The sequence below is a fragment of the Zootoca vivipara genome, chromosome 15 (genome assembly GCF_963506605.1).
Source record: "Zootoca vivipara chromosome 15, rZooViv1.1, whole genome shotgun sequence".
Taxonomy (NCBI): Eukaryota; Metazoa; Chordata; class Lepidosauria; order Squamata; family Lacertidae; genus Zootoca; species Zootoca vivipara.
The window spans coordinates 6964274-6985316 of record NC_083290.1 but is presented as its reverse complement, the minus strand read 5'-3'; the positions used below and the strand labels follow the sequence as shown (position 1 = coordinate 6985316).

Below are 21043 nucleotides of genomic sequence, written 5' to 3'. Positions count from 1 at the left end.
AAGTTTCAAATATCTGGCGCTGTAGAAACATCTTAGCAGAGTTAAGTAGTTGGCAAAACAGCCTGCCTTCCATCAATCACTCGGCTCTTGATACGAAATCAGCTGTTGTGCCTTGTGGCTCTTAAGCTACACTGAAACCTGGATTCTTGGGAGTGTATCATTAGGACTCTTGGGGTCCCTGCTCTTTGCAGCCGGGGAGGGACGTGGTGGGGAGGGGGGGGGCGGACACACCATCAGCGAATGCAGGGAGGCAATCGCTTCCAGGGACCACCTGTAAATCCCCCATAGTTTTGTGCTGTGGGTTTGATGTTAATTAAGCAGCAGGTAGCCGTAATTTGCCGCCGCTCCCTTGGCTGGCCTGCTTGCGAGAGAGGGCTGCTGCGTTTGGAGGGGGCAGCCGGGATAATGGGATGCAAATTGGACGGCAGTGGCGGACTCAAGTGGGGACGGAATTCCAAACAAACGTTTTCTAGGCGTGCTGAGCCGGAGGTGCCTTTTGTGTCCAGGGTGCCTCTTCTGCAAGGCAAACCTGAGTTTCGGGCTGGCAGGGAAGAAAAGGGGGATCCAGAGGAAACGACCCATAACTCTCTTGGGTTCTTTATGCCATATGGGTCAGTTTCACTTAGGAACCGGGGGTAGGACTCAAGATCCGTTCTCCTGCCCTCAGCTTCTTCCTTAAAGGGATTTTTGCTGACAAGAGCTGTATTTTATGGCATTGCTACACATTTATTGGACTCCTTTTTGCCCCAGACATACAAAAGATGTTGCCGTACTTTTTATAACAGATGGTTTACAGTGTGATATAAATGGAAAAGCAAAAATAAGACGGGGGTGGGTTGGTACGGAAAAGAGAGAGAAAATCAGATTAAGGATCAGCTCCCCCCCCACCTCCCCACATATTTTTGTTTAGCTAGGGCACTCTCCTCCCCCTTTTCTTTCCCTTCCCTTTATTAGTATTTATTTACTCCCACCTATACCCATTCCTGATTACCTTTCAGAGTGACTTCCACCCATTAGCAAATCTTTCTACATAGCAAAACCTGTCTATCCCAGTGCATCGTTTGCATAGATTTATTTACAGCGTTTGTGCACCTGTGACCCTTTAGCCCAGGTACCCCCAAACTGCGGCCCTCCAGATGTTTTGGCCTACAGCTCCCATGATCCCTAAGCTAACAGGACAAGCGGTCAGGGATGATGGGGATTGTAGTCCAAAACATCTGGAGGGCCAAAGTTTGGGGATGCCTGCTTTAGCCCCAAAGGCTGTCTGAGTGGCTTACAGAAATGAGGGTTTTTTTTTAAAAGGCTGCTACTGCCCTTGGCCTCACAATCTTAAAAGACATGGCACACGAGGAAAAAGGGAACAGGAGGGAGGAGGGAAAAGCAAGCTCACGCACAAGCTCTTAAAGTTAGCAGATCTTACAATGAGCTTATATAGAGTTCCATCTGTGCAGATTCTGAGTGTCCAGCAGCTCATAACTGAAATCAATGGCAGCTCTCCCTCTCTTGCTCTCCCTGGAAGCATAACCGATGGCTAGAGGAGTTATGTCCAATATTATCTGGAGGGGCACAGGACTGGCCTGAACTATTGGGTGTGAGTGGCTTACCTAGCCCAGTATTCTCTCTCTGACTGGTAGTGGCTCCCAAGGTCTCTCACCCCAGTCCCAAACCCTGATAGATGCTTCAGATAGAGGCATAGGAAGCTGCCTTATCCTGAACCTGACCTTTGGTCCATCTAGCTCACTATCGTTGACTCGGACTGGCAGCAGCTCTCTCAGACTTCAGACAGGGAGCATTTCCTAGCCCTACCCTGGAGAGGCTGGGGATTGAACATGGGACTTTCTGCATGCCAAGCAGATGCTCTAGCACTGAGCCACAGCCCTTCGTCTTTGAGCCTTGGTGGCTTGCTTTTGAGTTGCCAATTGACAATATTGGCCCAGATCCTTTGGAACCCGAAGGGGGTTTCCTTCCTAGGTTGGTGCCAAGTTGGTTTATGACTGGAGAGTTGGCGGAGGCTCCCCTTTCCTTCTCCACTGCCAGCGTATAATTCTGCACTCTTGCATGCTCAGGGCAGACAGCTTTGGCTGCAGATGGTGCGTTTGGAAGGGTCGATTACAACTGGCTGCACTTTTGAAGCAGCTCCCCCTCCGAGACCGTAAGCTCCTCTGGTGTGGCTCCCTTATCTACCCCCCACCACACACATTTCACGCCAGTGGTTCTTCTGAAAAGACCCTTAATTTGCCATCTTTGTGTGCTGCAAATGATAGTCTCCCTCTCTCCCTTAATATAGCTGCGAGGGTGGGAACCTCGTCCTTTTGAAACATAAGCAAGAATGCAATTTACCCAGATAGCACTCATGACCAGGGTGGTTGGTGACCAGAATACCAGCCCTTTTGTATGGGCCCTTATTGCTGGAACGTGATGATGGGAAAGGGTTGTGTCGTGTTTGTGGTGTTGACTCCAGTTTGTGTTGTCTGCATTTGTGTGTTGGTGTTCTGTTTGCTTTCCTTGTCATGGTGTGCGAGTTTCGCATTGATTTCCAAGGGGAGAGCGGCGTTAAATCCAGATTAGCAGGCGAGGCAGCCTTGTGGCACTTCACACACTGACGCCATGCCGGCTGCCAATGGCGCCCTCTGGGTGTTGCTGGACTACAACTCCCATCACCCCTGGCCACTGGCCCTGGTGGCTGGGGCTGATGGGAGTTGTAGTCCAGCAACCTCTGGAAGGCAGTGATGTATCTGAGGTGCAATTCAGAGAGGTACAGTGTGCCCCAGTGCAATGTTGAGTCTCTAGTACAGGCATCCCCAAACTGCGGCCCTCCAGATGTTTTGGCCTACAACTCCCATGATCCCTGGCTAACAGGACCAGTGGTCAGGGATGATGGGAATTGAAGTCCAAAACATCTGGAGGGCCGAAGTTTGGGGGTGCCTGCTCTAGTAGCTGTTCCAACAGGCTACAGCTGGGGAGGGAAGAGAAGGAAAGCAGGGTCACCAGCACAGCAACTTTCAGTTCCACCTCTTGAACATTTCCACCCCAGCTGGTCATTAGAAGAACTTGTAGCTAAGAACTTGAGCCTGGGTTTGCACATTTCCTCCTCCCTCCCAGTCCATTTTTCCTTTTGTGTGATGTCTTTTTTAGATTGTGAGACTAATGGCAGGAACTGTCTAGTCTTTACTTTTTAGTGATTTGTAAGCCACTTTCTCCCCCCCCCCTTCCAAAGACTTGGATTAAAAAACAAAACAAACCTGAAGCAGTTAAAAGTTGTTCTGTGGCCACAAACGGAAGCATTCACCAGACAAGATTGTGCCAACAATCCATTTTGAGGAGTCTGTATTAGCATGTCCCACAAATGGTTGTGTGAATAGCCCCGTTTCTCTTTCAAAATGCCTGCATTTATTCATATATCTACTTGCCTGGAAGTATGCACCATTAAACTCGATGGCGCTTCTTTTGAGTCGACCTCTATGTAGCATTGCGCTGTCAAGCAGAAATGTAACTGGTTTTTATACTTTGCTACTCTGCTTGGAAGCTCATTTTGTCACGAAGCGGAATATAAGTTAATAGCAGCAGTAATAACTAATAACAATTGCACCGTTTAGCTACAAGCCATGGCAAAAGCGAAAGGAGCATGAATTAGTAACGTTTCCCCTAGTGGAAATCGGTGCAGTTTGACAGTCCTCAACTGGGGCTGGGTCACGCAGCTTTGTTTTCAGCCTGCCTCACTGCCCCTTCCTGCATTGCTTGGCCTCCTGGGCAAAGTCATGAGCAGAAGGTGAGGATGAACGATGCTCTGGGGGTAAGAGAGCTTATCCAGGGCCTGAAGCTCTGTCCAATCCACCTGGAGCCCTTCCACCTTTAAGAACTGAGCTCAACGCTTCTAAATTAGAACATCAGAGGAGCCCACTGGATTGGACCGCAGGCCCATCTAGTCCAGCCTCCTGTTCTCACACTGGCCAATCCGATGCCTCGGTGGGAAGCTTGAAAGCAGGGCCTGAATTAAGCATCCCTCTCTCTCCATGTGCGATTCCCAGCAACAGGTGTTTAGAGGTATATTGCCTCTGAGAGTGGAGGTAGAAAATAACCATCGTGGCTAAGCGCCATCAGTAGTCCTACTACTACGTGAGTTTATCTAATCCTCTTCTAAAGCCATCCAAGTTGGTGGTCGTCACTCCCTCTTACAGAAGCAAATTCCATAGTTTTAACTGTGTGCCATGTGAAGAAGTCCTTTGTCTCTCTCTAAGCCTTGGAGCATTTCTGCCATCAGCGGAAGGATTCCTGCCCATCACCTAATTTGCCTTGGCTTCAGTTTACATCAGCTGTAAAATGGGTGCACCGCTAGCCTAATCTGGCTGCAAAGAGTGAAGTGTTTTGAGCTGATCTAATGACAAGATGGTGGGGGTGGGGGTGGGGGGTGCAGTACTGTTAATTGTGGCCAGCTGATTATATTTCTCTGCTCTTTTTTCTTTTTCGGGGGGGGGGGGTATTATGACAGCCTTCCCAAACCTCATCCCCTCTAGATGTTTTTTGGTTACAACCCCCCTCATTCCTGACCACTGGCCATGCAGGCTGGGGCTGATGGGAGTGGTAGTACAAAAACGTCTGCAGAAAAGGTTGGGAAGGCGGGTGGATGGAAACTTTTTTTAAAAAAAAGCAAAATGCTTTTTGATTTGCTCAACCAAAGAAGCAGCTCTTTGCACACCAGCTAGGCTAACCAGCTTGCTTTTTTGGGGATCAGGTGGAACTCTACTCGCACAGACAATAAATAGATTCAAAGGTGGCACATAGAAAGTCAGTGGGTTACATCCAGCTATGTTTTACTCAGAGTAGACTCAATGAAATCAATGGAAGCTAAGTTACCCATACCCATTTTTAAAAAGTGGTCTGCTCTGAATAGAATTGGCTAGAACCCAACTTGCTGCCCCCCAAAGATACCACAACATTTTTAAATATACGTTGTAATATAGTCACTGGCTGCATCAGGACATCCAACTAGATTGTGGTTTAGTGAGATGTGAATGAGCCTGGTCTCCCCCTGAGCTTGTGTTTCTCCCCTTCCTTTCTTCTTGCACGGGAAAGGGGAAAGGAGTTTAGAAGCATACAATTTTGGTTTTAACCACAGTTTGAAGTGTCTTCTGAACCTGCAACTGTAGTTTAAAATAACAATAGTTAGTTGGAACCGGGGGTGACTAACTTGTGACTTGCAGGCCATGTACAGCCCCCTCAAAAAAGTTTGTGGCCCCCAAGACTCAACAATTTAATTTGATTTAATATTAGTATTCCACTTTTGCAGCAATTTAATATTAGTATTCCACTTTTCCAGCGACAAATGCCAAGCTCAAAGCGACTCACAACAATCACAATTTGTCATTTTTGCCGAGGCTCCCCTCCTTTTTAAAAAAAATGAATTGAGTCGTGAACAATAAATGGTTAAATACGTTTTTTTAAATAGTGTAGAACAGCTGATGGGAAAGTATTTCAGAAGGCAGCCTTGAGAGCAATAGTTCTCACTGCCCCCCAGTTTTGCTCTTCATCCACACCCACTACGACATGTGGCCATGCGTCACCAAGGTCCGCGGCCCAAAAGAGTTTGCAACCCCGGTTCAAAATTTTTAAATATTTTTTTGAAGTTGTTTTTATATTAAACCATAATTACTGTTATGTATGGTTTTGTCACTCCATATGACACAAGAAACAATGATTAGCCAAAAGTGGAAGCAAAGGCTTCCAAACTCCTATTGACTGTGTGGAAGGAGGAGAACAAGGAAGTGCCCAATAGGTTGCACAGCTCCTACAAGTAGCTCTAAGCCATAGTTTAGTGTGACATTCAAATGCAGCCAATGACTCCTGTTGTTTTGCACAGCGCATTTTACAATATACATGTCGTGAGAATCTTGCTAGAGCCCATGTGCCTTGCCACTAGTCCTTAAGAAGTTGGCTTAAACTGTTGCTTGTCATCTTAACTTCTTTATTTTTTTAAATACGTGGCAGAATGCCTCCCAGTGCAATCCTATACATGTCTATTAAGAAGCAAGTCCTATTGAGCTTGCTCTCAGGTAAGTGGGTTTAGGGTTGCACGTTTAATCCTTGATGAATGTGCCTGTGATGATTGCAATGGTGGCATTTATTAAATAACTTTCTGCTGTGTCTACATACAGTGGTACCTCTACTTACGAATTTAATGCGTTCCGAACGCACATTCGTAAGTCGAAAAAAATTGTAAGTCGAATGCCATAGGAATGCATTGGGAGAAGAAATTCATAAGTCGAAGCAACCCTATCTAAAAATTCGTAAGTAGAAAAAATCCTATCTAAACCGCATCCAAGATGGCGGACGGAGCTCCGTTCGTAAGTAGAAACATTCGTAAGTAGAGTTATTTGTAAGTAGAGGTACCACTGTATGTGAAAAATGTGGTTGTGTAAAACTTTCATCACACTGAAGTCCTGCTTTGAAATGAATGGGCCATCAATTAGCCGCAATCAAACTGGTATTTTCAACCGGACTTCAGGTGCTACTAACTCTGCAAATCAGGGTTTGTAACACTTAGGGTTACATCCAGCTAGGTATTGGATCTATTAAAACTAATATACCTAAGTTAATTGTGTTCATTAATTTCAGTAGGTCTACTCTGACTAAATTTTTATGTTGTGGTATCTGTGAAGGGGAAGAGCCTTAATAGTTTTGAAATGTGCCATCTTTTTTTCTGCCTCACCTTTTTGGGATCCTATTTCCTCTTGTTTTGTGCTATTGTCTTAGGGAAATTATCTCATTTTTTTTTAGTCCAGTCGGTCCTGCCTACAATGTGCACCAAGTTTTTTTGCCTACTACGAATGTAATCTTGTGCCTTCTGCTTCTCACACCAGCTTGAATGACAGTTCGAGATTTTTTTTTAAATTAATTGATTTTTAATTCATTTTTACAATGGCTTTCACTAACAAACTATAACTAACTGTGGTTGTTTAATTACAGAGGGAACATACCCACGCTAAACAGGTACAGTAATTATCCTCCTTTTCAGATCTGAAAAAAAAATAGTTTAGTTGTTAGAAGGATGTATAGCTTTCAACTAGCTTTAGGTTTTAACAATCTAGCTTTTAATTTTTTTAATAGTTTTTGGAATCCCTGTTCTCACCCCTGGAACACTAACAAATCCTCCCCGTTTTGTGCTACTTCGCTTTCCTCCTCCTCCAAACATGTTCCTCCGCTGCTGCTGCTTCTTCTTTCTTTCTCTTTATGCATTTTTAAAGGCAACTTTTGCATGCTGTGGAACTTTTAACATCACATGCTTGCGGGCTTAGCTCCCCTGCTTTTGAAACATTAGTTCCAGGCCTCGGAGCAGTGCAAACTAAAAAGCCAGCCTGCTTGCCTTCTCTACTTCCTCTCCCTGTAACAAGATGGCCACGAACTGGCCTCCATCCATTCGGGGTTAGTAGAATGGATACAGGGAATCGGGAACAGGCTGTTTGCCTTGCATGCTCCCTTTCCTTTTCTAGTTTACTGAACTAAGAACTAAGAAATTCAGTGAACAACACCTTGAAATGAATATTTGCAAATCACACCTATATATAAAATATCACAAGGTAGTATGCCACCTAAAATACAAGACACACTGACAACAATTAAAAATAGCAGGCATGTCAGTAAAAGCACCTCAGGTTCAAAGGGCCTGTCTGAATAATGTTTTTAGAAGGCATCCGGAAAGGGGCAGGGATGGCTCCTGCCAAACCTCTATTGGCAAGGAGTTCCACAGGGTGTAGGACCTGCCACACTAAAGGCTCAGTTCAGGGGCACCTGTGGGCCCTTGGCTATTGAGGTGGAGCGTAAGGAATGAGGTGGTTCTTAAGGTAGTTTGGGCCCGACTCGTCTAGGGCTTTGTGAATGAACTCAGGAACCTAAGACTTGGCCTGATGGCAAATTGGTAACATGTGGAGCGATGCGTTGCCAGAAGCCTGCTCCCTGTGAGCAGCCTGGCCTCTACCTGCATCGTTATTATTTCTGTGATTAATTAAATTTGTATACAGTGGAACCTTGGTTCCCAAATGGCTTAGCTGATGAACAAATTGGCTCCCGAACACCGCAAACCCGTAAGTAAGTGTTCTGGTTTGCGAACGCTTTTCGGAAGCCGGACGTCCATTTCGGCTGTTGGCGTTGTTCCTGGGGCCAACCAGCCAACCAGAAGCCACACCTTGAACATTTTGGAAGTCGAACGGACTTCCAGAACGGATTGAGTTCGCGAACCAAGGTACCGTTGTACCGCCCTTCATCTGCAGATCTCAGGGCGGTCCACAACATAAGATTACAACGATATAAAAACTGCAAGGTATGTAGTACATATAAAAAGCAACAACAAACCAATAATCCCCCCTCCCACAACACCTGGTGACTAAAGATGTATAATGAAGGTGCCAGCCAAGCCTCCCTGGGGAGAGCATTTCACAAATGGGGAGCCACTGCAGAAAAGGCCCATTCCTGTGTTGCCGCCCTCCGGACCTCTGGCAGAGGAGGCATCTTCTAGACCAGATGCAAGGGCAGCCTTACGTCAAGCGTGTTATAGCAATCAAGCCCTGAGGTTACTAATGCACAAACTGCAAATTTGGCTCAGCATGGTCTGTACTGGTCGGCAGCTGCTCTCCAGGCTTTCAAAGACATTGCCTTTCCCAGTCCTACCTGGAGATGCTGAACCCAGGACCTTCAGCGTGCAGAGCAGGTGTCCAGTTTTGACTGAGTGTAGAGCAGAATGCTACCTGAGGGTTGACTCACCAGCCTTGACGAAGGGGCTCCCATCCGCTCATCTCTCTGCACTGGCCAAACATCACAATTGGCTGGATCCACTCCCCCACCCTAGGTCTATGTTGCCCAGTCAGTGACTTCAGGTTTTCAGGCAGAAAATTCACAGCCCTATCTGGAAATGCTGGTGGTTGGGCCTGGGACCTCTTGCATGTGAACTTTAGCCCTTCCCCAGATTAGAATCGGGAGTGTAGGAAGCAGCCTTCCACTAAGTCAAACCACTGGTCCATCTCCCTCTTCCTAGGGAACTCTGGGAACTGAAGTTCTCTGAGGGAGAGAACTTCATCACCCTTAACAAGCAACAATTTAAGGATTCCTTGGAGAAAGCTGTAACTTGAAACTAAAACATACAGTGCAGACAGGGCCTTAGAGAGCACCTGGTTGGGGAAAGCTGTACTCTAAAAATTTGCTTCCGATCCAATCAGAAACAGTTTGGAATGAGGTTAGTTCCCCCCACCACAACCACGGTCAAAAATCAGAAACCAATTAAGAGGGAAATGAATGTGTCTGGTTATAAAGAGTCTGTACTGGTCTCCCCCAGCCTGATGCTCACCATATGTTTTGGACTACAACTCCCATCATCCCCAGCTGGAACATATATGGTAGTTCAAAAAGTCTGGAGGGTGCTAGGTTGAGCAAAGCTGCTTTGTGGTGTCCTTGTGCATGTTAACACATTTCAATACAAGTGGTTGTTTTATTTGTGTGCATTCGTGTATATGTCTGTTCATAACCTTAATTTGCAAAAGGTTTCCTAAATCTTTTAAAGCTAAAAATCACCCTTGTCCTAAAAAAACAAATAAACCCCAAATACATCCTGTCTGTCATCTATAGCAGGGGTCAGCAAACTTTTTCAGCTGTAGGCCGTCCATCGTCCCTCATACCATGTGATGGGCTTGACTATATTTTTTTGGGGGAAATGAACAAATTCTTGTTCCCCACAAATAACCGAGAGATGCATTTTAAACACCAGACAGGCTCCACAAATAACCCATTTTAAATAAAGGCACACATTTTACTCATGTAAAAACACGCTGATTCCTGGACCGTCCGTGGGCCGGATTTAGAAGGCTATTGGGCTGAATCCGGCCCCCAAGCCTTAGTTTGCCTACCCCTGATCTATAGAAAGCATAGGCAACCTTGGCTCTCCAGATGTTTTGGAACTACAACTCCCATGATCCCTAGCTAACAGGGCCAGTGGTCAGGGATCATGGGAGTTGTAGTTCCAAAACATCTGGAGAGCCAAGGTCGTCTATGCCTGATCTAAAGCATTCACAGAAGAACAAAAACTGGCTGGGGGTGATTGGGTGTTAAATTCTGCTGAAGCATTTGGGACGGACGTTTGGGTATATGTTGTCTTTTTATTTATTTTATTTATAATCTTCACTTTCATTAAGTATATCAAGGTGGCATTACAACATGCAGAATGTAATAAAATCTGTCCATAAATGTGCACAAAATATAATTTTAAAAATCAGCATCAGCAGATACTGGTTGGTTAAAGAGGGGAATCCATATTGCGAATGGACAGTGCAGTATTCCGAAGAAGTCTGAAAGAAGGCAGGAACGTTTCCCACTGAACCTCAACTGGCAGGGAGTTCCACAGGGCAGGGTCTTCTTCCTTAGAGGCTCGGTCACTAGTGAAGGCCAAACCAACTTCTGGGGCGTGAGAAACCATCGGAAGGGTCCTGTTAGAGGATCTCAGCGGTCAAGATGGAGCATAAGGAACCAGACGAGACCAATAGCGAGTCCCAACACTCAAGAAGGCGGTTTCTGCTTTAGAGGGGGCAGGTGGGGCTCATTCACCTGGGAAGGTAGCCCATTTAGGAGAAGGAAAACTGATCCTAAACCTCTGCTGCCTTGCGAGGTATCTTTGGGAGAAGAAAAGGCTAAGGAGTAAAACCTACACAAATCTGGAGTGGAGTCCCTAAGATGGTTGGCTGGCGCCTTGTATGCCTTTTTCCGGGAACTCCTGCAGCCAAATGTATTGCTCTGCTTTCCTTTGGACAACATCAGTGAGGCCGAGAGGGGGGTCTTGTCATCTGGGCAGCCCAGGGCCTCCATAGACATTGCCCAAGCTTGCGCCCCAGGGAGGTCACTTCAGTGCTGCTAACTTCACTCCGGTGGCATATTCCATTGTCTCTCGAGACAGACAGGTGCCAGTTTAAATTAGATACATAGGCCTTATTTAAAAAAAACAGAAATGCCACAGGGCCAAATGTGGTACAGCAAGAGGCTATCTTGTAGCGGGTTCTTGATGATAAGGACCAGGTGGTGATTGCCACACATCTGCATCTTGCCTGATAAGGTTTTTGTTTTTTACAATAAAAAACTATCATTTATTTCAAAGCGGTTTATAAAAAAGATGAAACTGTAAAATCGAAAGGCGGGGGAATCGCAACCCTCGTTGAAAACATGAAAAATAAAATACTGAAACAGATTAGCATCACCTCAGCTTTCTAAGTGTCTGGGTAGGCTTGTCTATAAACAGGAATATTTCCAGCAGGCGCCAAAAAGAGTAGAGTGAAGGAGCCCGTTTGATTTCAACAGGCAGGGAGTTCCAAAGGGCAGGTGCCGCCACGCTATAAACAACTGAGTTCTTCAAATGCGGAATGGCACCTGTAGTGGTGCCAATTCCGCCGGTGGAAGCGGTCAAGTGGGCACACATGGGGTAAGGGAATCTCGTAGGTAAATGGCCCCCAAATTTTAAAGGGTTTTGTATTCTAACAGGAACACCTTGAACCTGGCCTGGTAGCAAGTTTGCAACCAGTTCAGACTGAGCAAAGGTGTTATATGCTGACAATGCCTCACTCTCATCAGCAATCGGGCTGCAGCATTCTGCACTAATGTAGCTTTCAGATCAAGCATGAGGGAAGCTCCACATAGAGTGTCAGCAATCCAATCTTGAAGGATTTTTAAAAAAATACTTTTGATACAGTTTTGATACTTGTTTGTGTTAAGGGGCCGTAATCCGGCAACACATTGTTCTGCCTTGAAAGAACACCTCTGGCTTCTTGTTTTCCATCATCATCATCATTATTATTAGGCTCTACAGAATGGAAGAAGCATTTCCAACAACACAGAGTGTGTTTTGTCTCCTCTTTCTGTTCACCGTTTGTATTCATTTCCCCCTCCTTCTGGAGCCCTTTAACACCTATTTAGCAAATTCCCCAACAACCTAATCTGGCTTCATTCCAAGTGTATTGGAGATAGCCGAATAGCACTTAAGTGCATTGAAGGACATTGTTGTTTTGTGTCCCCCAGGGGGAACTCTTGCCTTACTTTGTGCTGCTTCATGGATTGCTCTGATAGATCTCATGTTGCCTTAGTCCCAGTGTCTCCCTGCTCTTTCGAAGCTCTATTTAAATGATGATTAATTAGCACAAAGTGTGTACCGTAATCCAGGATGTGTGCAGTTCAGCCATGTGAATGTATGAATATAGAGAGTGCAGCGTGTGAATGAGTGAGTGAATGAATGAATGAATGAATGAGCGGAAGCCCTTCTCTGCACACTTCCCTAGGTGTGTGTCTCCTTGAACACCATGTGGCACACATAGGACTAAACTGCAAAATCCATGTGGGTGTTCATAGTTACTTCCTTTTTTTGGAACTCTTGAGTCTCAAGTTCACACACACACACTCCTACTCCTCTTCTTGTGGGGTATTTGTTTTCTCCTTTACTTTTAAGCCCCACAAAGCCCGGGCCCTTAGGTGGTTTCAAACCACGTCTCTCTTCATGGATGCCTTTGGGCCTCTGCCTCTCCCTCTAACCTATGCTCTTGATTTGACACTGCTGTTCCAGAATGTCCTTCTCATCCAACCTCAACCATTATGGGATGGTGCACGTGGCCAGCGTCAGCGACGTTCTCTTGGACAACTCGTTCACCCCTCCGTGCCAACGCATGGGCGGGATGGTTTCCTTCCGAACCTTCGAAGACTTTGTCCGGTAAGCGGCGGGGGGGGGGGAGTCCGTGTGTTTGGGAGAGCGCCTTGTGCCGCATGCCCCCCTTCCCCCCCCAACAATATTAAATTCCCTGTTGAAGTGGGTTGGAAGGAAGAGGGGACGCATCCAGTACTCCCTACTCCAAGCCAACTCTTGCGGTCTTTTCTCTTGGTTATGCTCAACAGTCCAGTTACAAAGCTGAGCTATAGGCACCTGATCCTTTTCCACAGACATAGGAGACTCGTCCCTTCCTGCATGCTAGGTATAAATGTGCTGCTGTGCCATTTATTGCAGGAGTTGCTCATTCAATCTGCGAGATCCCTAATATGGGCCTGGGGCTTGCAGTAGCCTTGTGCAAGCCAGAGAAAGTGGCAAGGGACACACACGCTGTTTAGTCTGGCTGTGTGGAAAGAGCCCTTCTGCCGCCAGTTGTGTGTGCCTGCTATTTTTCTTCTTCCTTCCTTTCAGGCTCTTCGACGAAGTCATGGGATGCTTTTGTGACTCTCCACCTCAAAGCCCCACCTTCCCGGAAGCAGGCCACCCGTCCTTGTATGATGAAGATAAGGTACAACATCACCTGCATGCTACCTTTTGTCATTTTGCGTTTCTTTGTGCGGGAAGTATTGATCCGATGTGTGGAGATCTTTCCTATTTTAATTAATTCTAATTAATTCAAGAGGGTTCTGGAAGCCAGCGTGGTGTAGTGGTTAAGAGCGGTAGACTCGTAATCTGGGGAACCGGGTTCGAGTCTCCGCTCCTTCACATGCAGCTAGGGCTAGTCACATTTCTCTGAAGTCTCTCAGCCCCACTCACCTCACAGAGTGTTCGTTGTGGGAGAGGAAGGGAAAGGAGAATGTTAGCTGCTTTGAGACTCCTTAGGGTAGTGATAAAGCAGGATATCAAATCCAAACTCCTCCTCCTCTTCTTCTTCTTCTCCTTCTCCTGCTCCTGCTCCTGCTCCTGCTCCTTCTCCTCCTCCTCTGTGTGAAAGAAACAAGCAGAAGGTTCATGATGTTTGGGTTATACCTTCAGAGAAGCTGAGTACAGCTGGCTTAAACTGGTTCTGTCATCTTTTCTGTCAAGGTCATGCTGACTATAAAAGTAGGGCCAGAAGGAGCCTGGATTTCACTTTCTCTTCCTATCTCTTTTACTTCTGGTGTGGTGTTCTGTATATAGTGTTAAAGTTTAGACTTACAGTGGTACCTTGGTTTGCGACCGCAGTCTGTTCCGCGGAGGAGTTCGCTTGCAGAGGTGTTCGCTCACCAAAGGCGCCGATAGAGCGCTTCTGCACACGCGCACCGAAGCGTTCGCAAACGGAGGTAGTCGTAAACCGAGGTTCCACTGTATTTTAAGTTATTGTGAGTTTAAGTTAAGTCTGCTGCAACTGGATTTGTGACCATTATGCTCATTTGCCTTCAGTAGCAATAAAGCACGGCTGGATATTGTGTGTGTGTGTGTGTGTGTGTGTGTGTGTGTGTGTGTGTATAGGTATATGAAATTATATATAATTAGTTGAATATAAAAACAACATATAATCAAATACAAGCAATCAAATACAGTTTCCCCCTACACCCCCCCCAAAAGCAGCCCCAACTACGTCCAGGTAATTACATTAGTAATAGAATCAAATAAAAAATTATTTCTACAGTTGCTGGTTTAAAAAAATATCTTTCCACATGTTCCCATGTGTAGGTGGTTTAAATACATGTTCTTTCTTTGATGCATATGTAATAAAGGAGGACCACGTTATGTTAAAGTTATGTAGTTTCTCACATTGTTTTCATTCACGTACCCTCTCTGTTAACTTTTCCATCAAAATTAATTCCCAGACATTAGCATACCAAACTTCATATAGGTTCACAAAATTACTGTCCTCCAGTGTCTAGCAACAGCAAGACATGCTGCAGTTATTAGATGCACAATTAAGTCTTTGTCTCTAAGATTTTGTGCTTCATCTGCAAATATAGAAAGCAATGGTATTTTGGGATCTAAATTGATTGATTGAGATATAATTTGTTCCATTTCCTGAAATATTTTTAACCAGAAGTTTTTAATCAATGGGTATTTCCACCACATGTGTATAAATGTTCCTTCATTCCCGCAATTTCTCCAACATTGCAGAGAAACATTTTTGTCTATTTTGCTTAGCAATGTGGGATGCAAGTACCATCTGTGGGTTAGCTTTAAGGCATTTTCTCTTACTTGGGCAGACATAACTTGAAAGGGGGCTTTTTGCCACATTCCTTCCCACAAATCATCACCAATCCCTTCTCCCAAGTCTCTTTCCCATCTAGTTTTCAACATGGAGGGCTTTGAGGTAGAGAAATTTACAATCACTTTACCTCTAGGGTCTGTGGTATATAAAATATTTTCAAATGCAGTTAGTGACTTTGTCCCTTGTTTGCGGATTTCTGTGCTACTTATAAAATGGATGACTTGACTGGATGAAATATTAATTGACTCTGGTCTATTTTTTGGAAATCCTGCAACGTGTTTAAGTTTTTACTCTGCTTACTATACATTGGAGTTTTGCTCGGGATCAACATTGAGTAGAATCCCATGACACCTTTGTCCGTACTAACGGATAGGAATATTGAAGGGGGGTGCATTGGGCACCAAGGTGGGGATTTTGACTCTGCCCTAGGGGGTCATGTCTGTGACTGTCCACAGAAGCCCTACCACTTCATCACCTTCATTGTGATACTAAAATTCCTCGTCACTAAAACTTTCTGCAGTTGCTGCAGCTACCAGACCATCTCCAAGGGCAGCCCCACATAGAGTTCATTGCAGTAGTCTTGTCTCACAGTTACCAGAGCAGAGATTCGTATCTTTATCTTTTAGAAAACTTGATTACATTTTCTCCAGAACGCACAGAAAAGAACTTTGGTACATTCTAAGGCACAATTTTTTGTTTGTTTTACTTCAGAGTGCCAGAGACGAGCCAATTCACATCCTCAACGTCGCCATTAAGACCGATTGCGACATCGATGACGAAGGGCTGGCCAGCATGTTCAAAGAGTTCACACAAACCAAGGTACCTGTTACTAAGTGGGATGGATCTATTCTTCCCTTCTTCCCCTTTGCATCAACTTCCTCTCCCCTATGTCAGGTTTTAGATTGTGTGTGGGGGGGGGGGACTGGGGGTGCAGTGATTTCACCTCTGCTGCTGTGTCCTCAGCTGTAGAACCTTCATTGGCCTCAGGCAGGGACCTAGTCTCCTAGAAATGAAATTCTGAAGGAAAAGCTATCCTTCTAAGCTAATTCTGTGAAACTCTGGAGCCAGCCATGCCACAAATACCCAGAGCTGTCTCTCGCCTGCTCCATTGGCGCTGATTTCAGGCAACATCTTGTCCATTCTGGGCGAGATCTCGCCCAAAATTGTCACGATCTTTCCTGAAATCAGCAGGGCAGGTGGCGGCAGCAGAAGCAGGTAGTTGGTGGTGGGTCAGTGGCCACTTTTGGACATAACACGAAACCATAGTTTAGTGCTGTGCCAATCATCCTCAGGCTAATGTGCTTCCACCTCTACCTCCACCATGACCACGAGGAGACCAGAAGCATCCATTTCCATTTTCAACAAAGCACAGTTTGTTGGTCAATGGGAACTGCAGCTGGCTTAGAACTTCAGTTGTCTGAAGAAGCCAAGGTCAGAAATCATGGTTTGCTCTTGGCTTATTCAGACAAACCATAGTTTTCAACTAACCACAGTTTTGGCCCTGGACAAAACAAACAATTGTGGTTCATTGAATGTTGGAAGTCTTCTGAGATCCTTATCATGTGCATCTGACAGCATATGCTAAAAGTTTCCTGGAGGGACCAGACTCTGGAATCCGTAGAACAGCCTTAGCCTACCTGGTCCAGATGTTTGGGGTTACTGCCCTATCTGGCTAGGCAAAGGTTGTTCTAGAGGACAGTCACTTTTGCAATGAGCATTCTTCCTTTCTCTTTATAATAATAATAATAATAATTTATTATTTATACCCCACCCATCTGGCCGGGTTCCCCCAGCCACTCTGGGCGGCTTCCAACAAAACATTAAAATACAGAAATCAAACATTAAAAGCTTCCCTAAACAGGGCTGCCTTGAGATGCCTTCTAAAGGTCTGGTAATTGTTGTTCTCTTTGACCTCTGGTGGGAGGGCATTCCACAGGGTGGGTGCCACTACCGAGAAGGCCCTCTGCCTGGTTCCCTGTAACTTGGCTTCTCGTAGCGAGGGAACCGCCAGAAGACCCTTGGCGCTGGACCTCAGTGTCCGGGCAGAACGATGGGGGTGGAGACGCTCCTTCAGGTATACTGGACCGAGGCCGTTCAAAATATCTTTCAAAATATAAGAAATATAAGAAATATCTTTGAAAATGTAAGAAAAAAAAATAGAGACCAACTAAATTTGTTCTTGGTATAAGCTTCCGTGTGCATGCACACTTCAGATACCTTCAGATACTTTCTTTGTTATTGTTCTAATATTTAAATGCTTTAAATTCTTAACTGGTTGAAATCTCTTTAATTTTTTTATTTTATTGGACTGGTCAAATGCCAAAACCAGTGCCGAGAAGATTAAATCAAAGCAATGGTGGTGGATAAATTTGGAACGTGCAGCTAAAAATGCATTGCAGATTGAACATCCCCCCTCTCCAGCAATACATCATTCTATCCATCTCAGAATTTTTCTTTCTCCCTTTTTATAAATAAAGTACCAAACTAGTTTTCTCCCCCTCATTAGCATGAAGATGCTTGAGGCATTTTTTTAAAAGTGTGTGTGCGTGTCTATAACAGGAGGAGAGGGAGGTGTTGCGCATTAAGCTATCAAATAGCTTGATCCAAATTGTCCAAATAATTTTCCAGTCCCAGCATGTCGTGAAAAGGGTTTCCCCCTCCATTCCCTCTCCCCCCCCTTCTATTTTTGATAGAAATTAGGATCGTATACTTGTAAATGACTTGTGGAGGAGATTGAGGCAGTCAGTGGAAATGGAGTTTCTCCAGGTGCTAGTCTCTAATAGCGCTATAATAGCTGTTGAGTCGCTGGGAGGTCTGCATTATTACAATGTAATCAGAATCCCGTTGCTATATACTTATTGTCTGACACTTGTGGAATTTAAAAGCAATAACGTGTTTTTTTTTAAAAAAATAAAAATAAAAAAATAAAATAAAAATCACATTAATAATAAAGTTATTTTCTTCCTTTCTCCCTCTACGGCCGCCCCGATGCTCATTTTCAAAAGGGCTTTAACCTTAGCAAAAGCATTGTCGCCTGCGCTGGAAAGGGGTGGTTTTTTTTGCTCCTAAAGCCCTTTCTCTCTCTTGCTCTCTCCATTTCTAGTTACACTTCCCCCTATTTCTAGGTTAGGAAGCTGGGTGCGGGGCAACAAAACAGCCGCCACTGTAGAAGGGGATTAGACGAATTCACAGAGGAACCAGGCTGTCAAGATACAGCTACTAGCCACCAATGGCTGTGTTCTAACACCAATGTCAGAGGCATTTAGCCTCCGGATACCAGTTGCCATGACTCACAAGTGGAAAAGGTTGCTGTGGTCCTCATGTCCAACTTGTGGGCTTCCCACGGGCATCTGTTCAGTTGCTGGGAGGACGGGATGGTGGCGGGGGTTAGTCGCCTGATCCCGCAGGCTCATCCTACGCTCTGAAGGCAACAGGCAGCGGGGAATGCATGGCTAATCTATGGAACTCGCTCCCGCAGTGTGAGGCAGTGATGGCCACCAACCTGGGCAGTTTCAAAAGAGCATCAGACAGTGTCACGGAGGAGAGGGCTAACCATGGCTACCAGCCACAATGGCTATGCTTTGCCTCCACAATTGGGGGCAGCTACGCTTTTAAGGGACCCAGGTGGCACTGTGGTTAAACCACTGAGCCTAGGGCTTGCTGATCAGAAGGTCGGCGTTTCGAATCCCTGCAACGGGATGAGCTCCCGTTGCTTGGTCCCAGCTCCTGCCAACCTAGCAGATAAGTAGATAAATAAATAAAGCGGGAAGGTAAACGGCGTTTCCATGTGCTGCTCTGGTTTGCCAGAAGCGGCTTTGTCATGCTGGCCACATGACCTGGAAGCTATACGCCGGCTCCCTCGGCCAATAATGCGAGATGAGCACGCAACCCCAGAGTCGGTCACGACTGGACCTAATAGTCAGGGGTCCCTTTACCCTTTACCTTACGCTTTTAAATGCCGGAAACCACAGGTGTGGAGAGGGATCTTGTGCCCAAATCCTGCTTGTTGGTTTTCCCCAGGCATTTGGCTGGCCGCTGTGAGAACAGGAGCCTGGAGGAGATGGCTGTCGATGGCTATGGCTCCTATCTAAGACTTTTGCTGCAGTGAAAGGGGCCAGTCACAGAATCACTGAATGGCAGAGTTGGAAAGGACCTTGAGGAACATCTACCCCAGTCCTCTGCAGCGCAGGAATCTTTCGCCCAACATGGGGCTCAAACCCACAACCCTGAGATTAAGAGTCTTGTGCTCTGCCAACTGGGCAATCCTAAATCAACTCAGATATTATGTCCTTTGGCCCAGAGGACAATCTCCTCATTCCAAACATGCGGGGAGAGTTCAGTGTTTATGCCATTTATTTGTTGCATTTCACACACATGGAAGAGTGCCTTTGCAGCGTGAAAGGCATTGAAGCTTCATATGAATCAAAGAATCATAGAGTTGGAAGAGACCACAAGGGCCATCCGGTCCAACCCCCTGCCAAGCAGGAAACACCATCAAAGCGTTCCTGACATATGGCTGTCAAGCCTCTGCTTAAAGACTTCCAAAGAAGGAGACTCCACCACACTACTTGTTCTATGAAACAGCCATAGAACACAATACCAAAGCACACTCCCTCCAAAAGATCAAAATTTTTGGTTTAATTCAGTAGTTTCGGCCAGACCTGCAGCTTCAAAATGCTAGCGGTTTTTTCCTTTGTTCTCTACTCCATTTTTCTCATGCTTTGTGTCACTGTGGTGATCTTTTACTGCTTTGTTGTTTGTGTTTTTGTGGGGAAAGGTGCAATAAAAAACTTTTTTAAAAAAAAGTATAATTCACTACCCTCCCAATTAACGTTCAAAGGCCCGTGAGAACAGAAATGTTTTAGCCTGATGCTTAAAAGCACACAGCGGTGGAGCCAGGAATGCTTCTCTGGGACATCATTCCCCACGTCCTTGGCTCCCAGTTGTCGAAGAACAAGAACCTAAGGGTGGATTTTTTCCAAAGTCTTTGATATTTAGATTGGATACATCTGTGAATCTCTGGTCTAAGGCACAGCAGGCAGTACGCATAGGGAATCCAAGACATGGATGCACAAAGGCAGGTGACAGAACTACTCAAAGCTGAGGCAGTCCAATACTGACACACATGCACACCCCATTTGCTATCCTATATTAAAGAATGGAGCAGTACACCAATGCTTCAACCCAGTACACCAATGCTTCTTCAAACACTTTGGCTTGAAGGCGGGATCTGCTTCATCGATCCGTTCATCCTTCCTTTGGCACCTCTGGGACCTAGGTGATGGAGAGAATGCCTCTACCCTCTTTGGAGAGGCAGGGCTAGGAGGCCAGATCGGCGGGGTATAAATATTATTATTATTGGGAGGGTGGTGTGAGAGGCACTATGGAGGCGTCAGAGATAGGTGCTGGCAGCTGCAGAGGGAAAAGCAAGGCTGCAGGGTCAGGCAGGACTTGTAGGGACAGGTGAATTGAGAGAATAGGTTGAGAGACCACCCTCCAACACTTGGATCCTGCCAGGACCCTCTCTGCAAAGCCCACCCCCCACCCCGATCTGGCAGAGGCCTCCCCATCCGGCTGGGAAACCATCCATCTGCATCGTCCTGACTCGGCCACCCGAAATGGGAGCCACCACTGAGAAGGCCCCGTTTGTGTGTTGCCATCTTCTGATGATACACGTGGGTAGGTTCATGTGGGGAGAGGTGGTCCTTATGAGGAAGACTTACCCACCCACCCCCAAGAGGAAATCTGGGGGATAGTTAAATGCAAAACATTTTGGACAAATGTTGTTCAAAATGGCCTGTCTTTTAGTCTCTGACTTCACCACCTCTCGATGGGAATGAATCACGCGTTGATTTCCTAGTGTGGTTGGTCTACCCCGGAGAGAGGGTTGCCTTAGCTGTGGCCCCCTGAATCTACAATACTCACCCCAGAGAGGTTCACCTGACACCTGCATTGTAATTTCCCCCTCGCACCTGGTGAAAGCTTTTTTAAAATGAAAATTCCCAGACCTTTTAAGAACTTTTAAACCATGACCTCCTTACTTTTTGTGTTGCCTCGATCTGTTGCTTTAATTTTATTCACTTGCATTATTTACCATTCTTCCATTA

General features: G+C 45.7%; 1 protein-coding gene across 8 annotated transcripts in view; it reads left to right on the top strand.

The window, feature by feature from the left end:
• ACACA (acetyl-CoA carboxylase alpha) overlaps positions 1 to 21043 on the top strand; it is a 204110-nt gene that overhangs the window by 74407 nt on the left and 108660 nt on the right. For 5 of the 8 annotated variants that reach the window (XM_060268325.1, XM_060268327.1, XM_060268324.1 and 2 more), the window contains 4 exons: positions 6964 to 6987; positions 12581 to 12724; positions 13190 to 13286; positions 15648 to 15755. In XM_060268325.1, the coding sequence (XP_060124308.1) occupies positions 6964 to 6987; positions 12581 to 12724; positions 13190 to 13286; positions 15648 to 15755 (373 nt within the window). The other 3 variants (XM_060268328.1, XM_060268326.1, XM_060268331.1) reach the window with 2 other exon arrangements.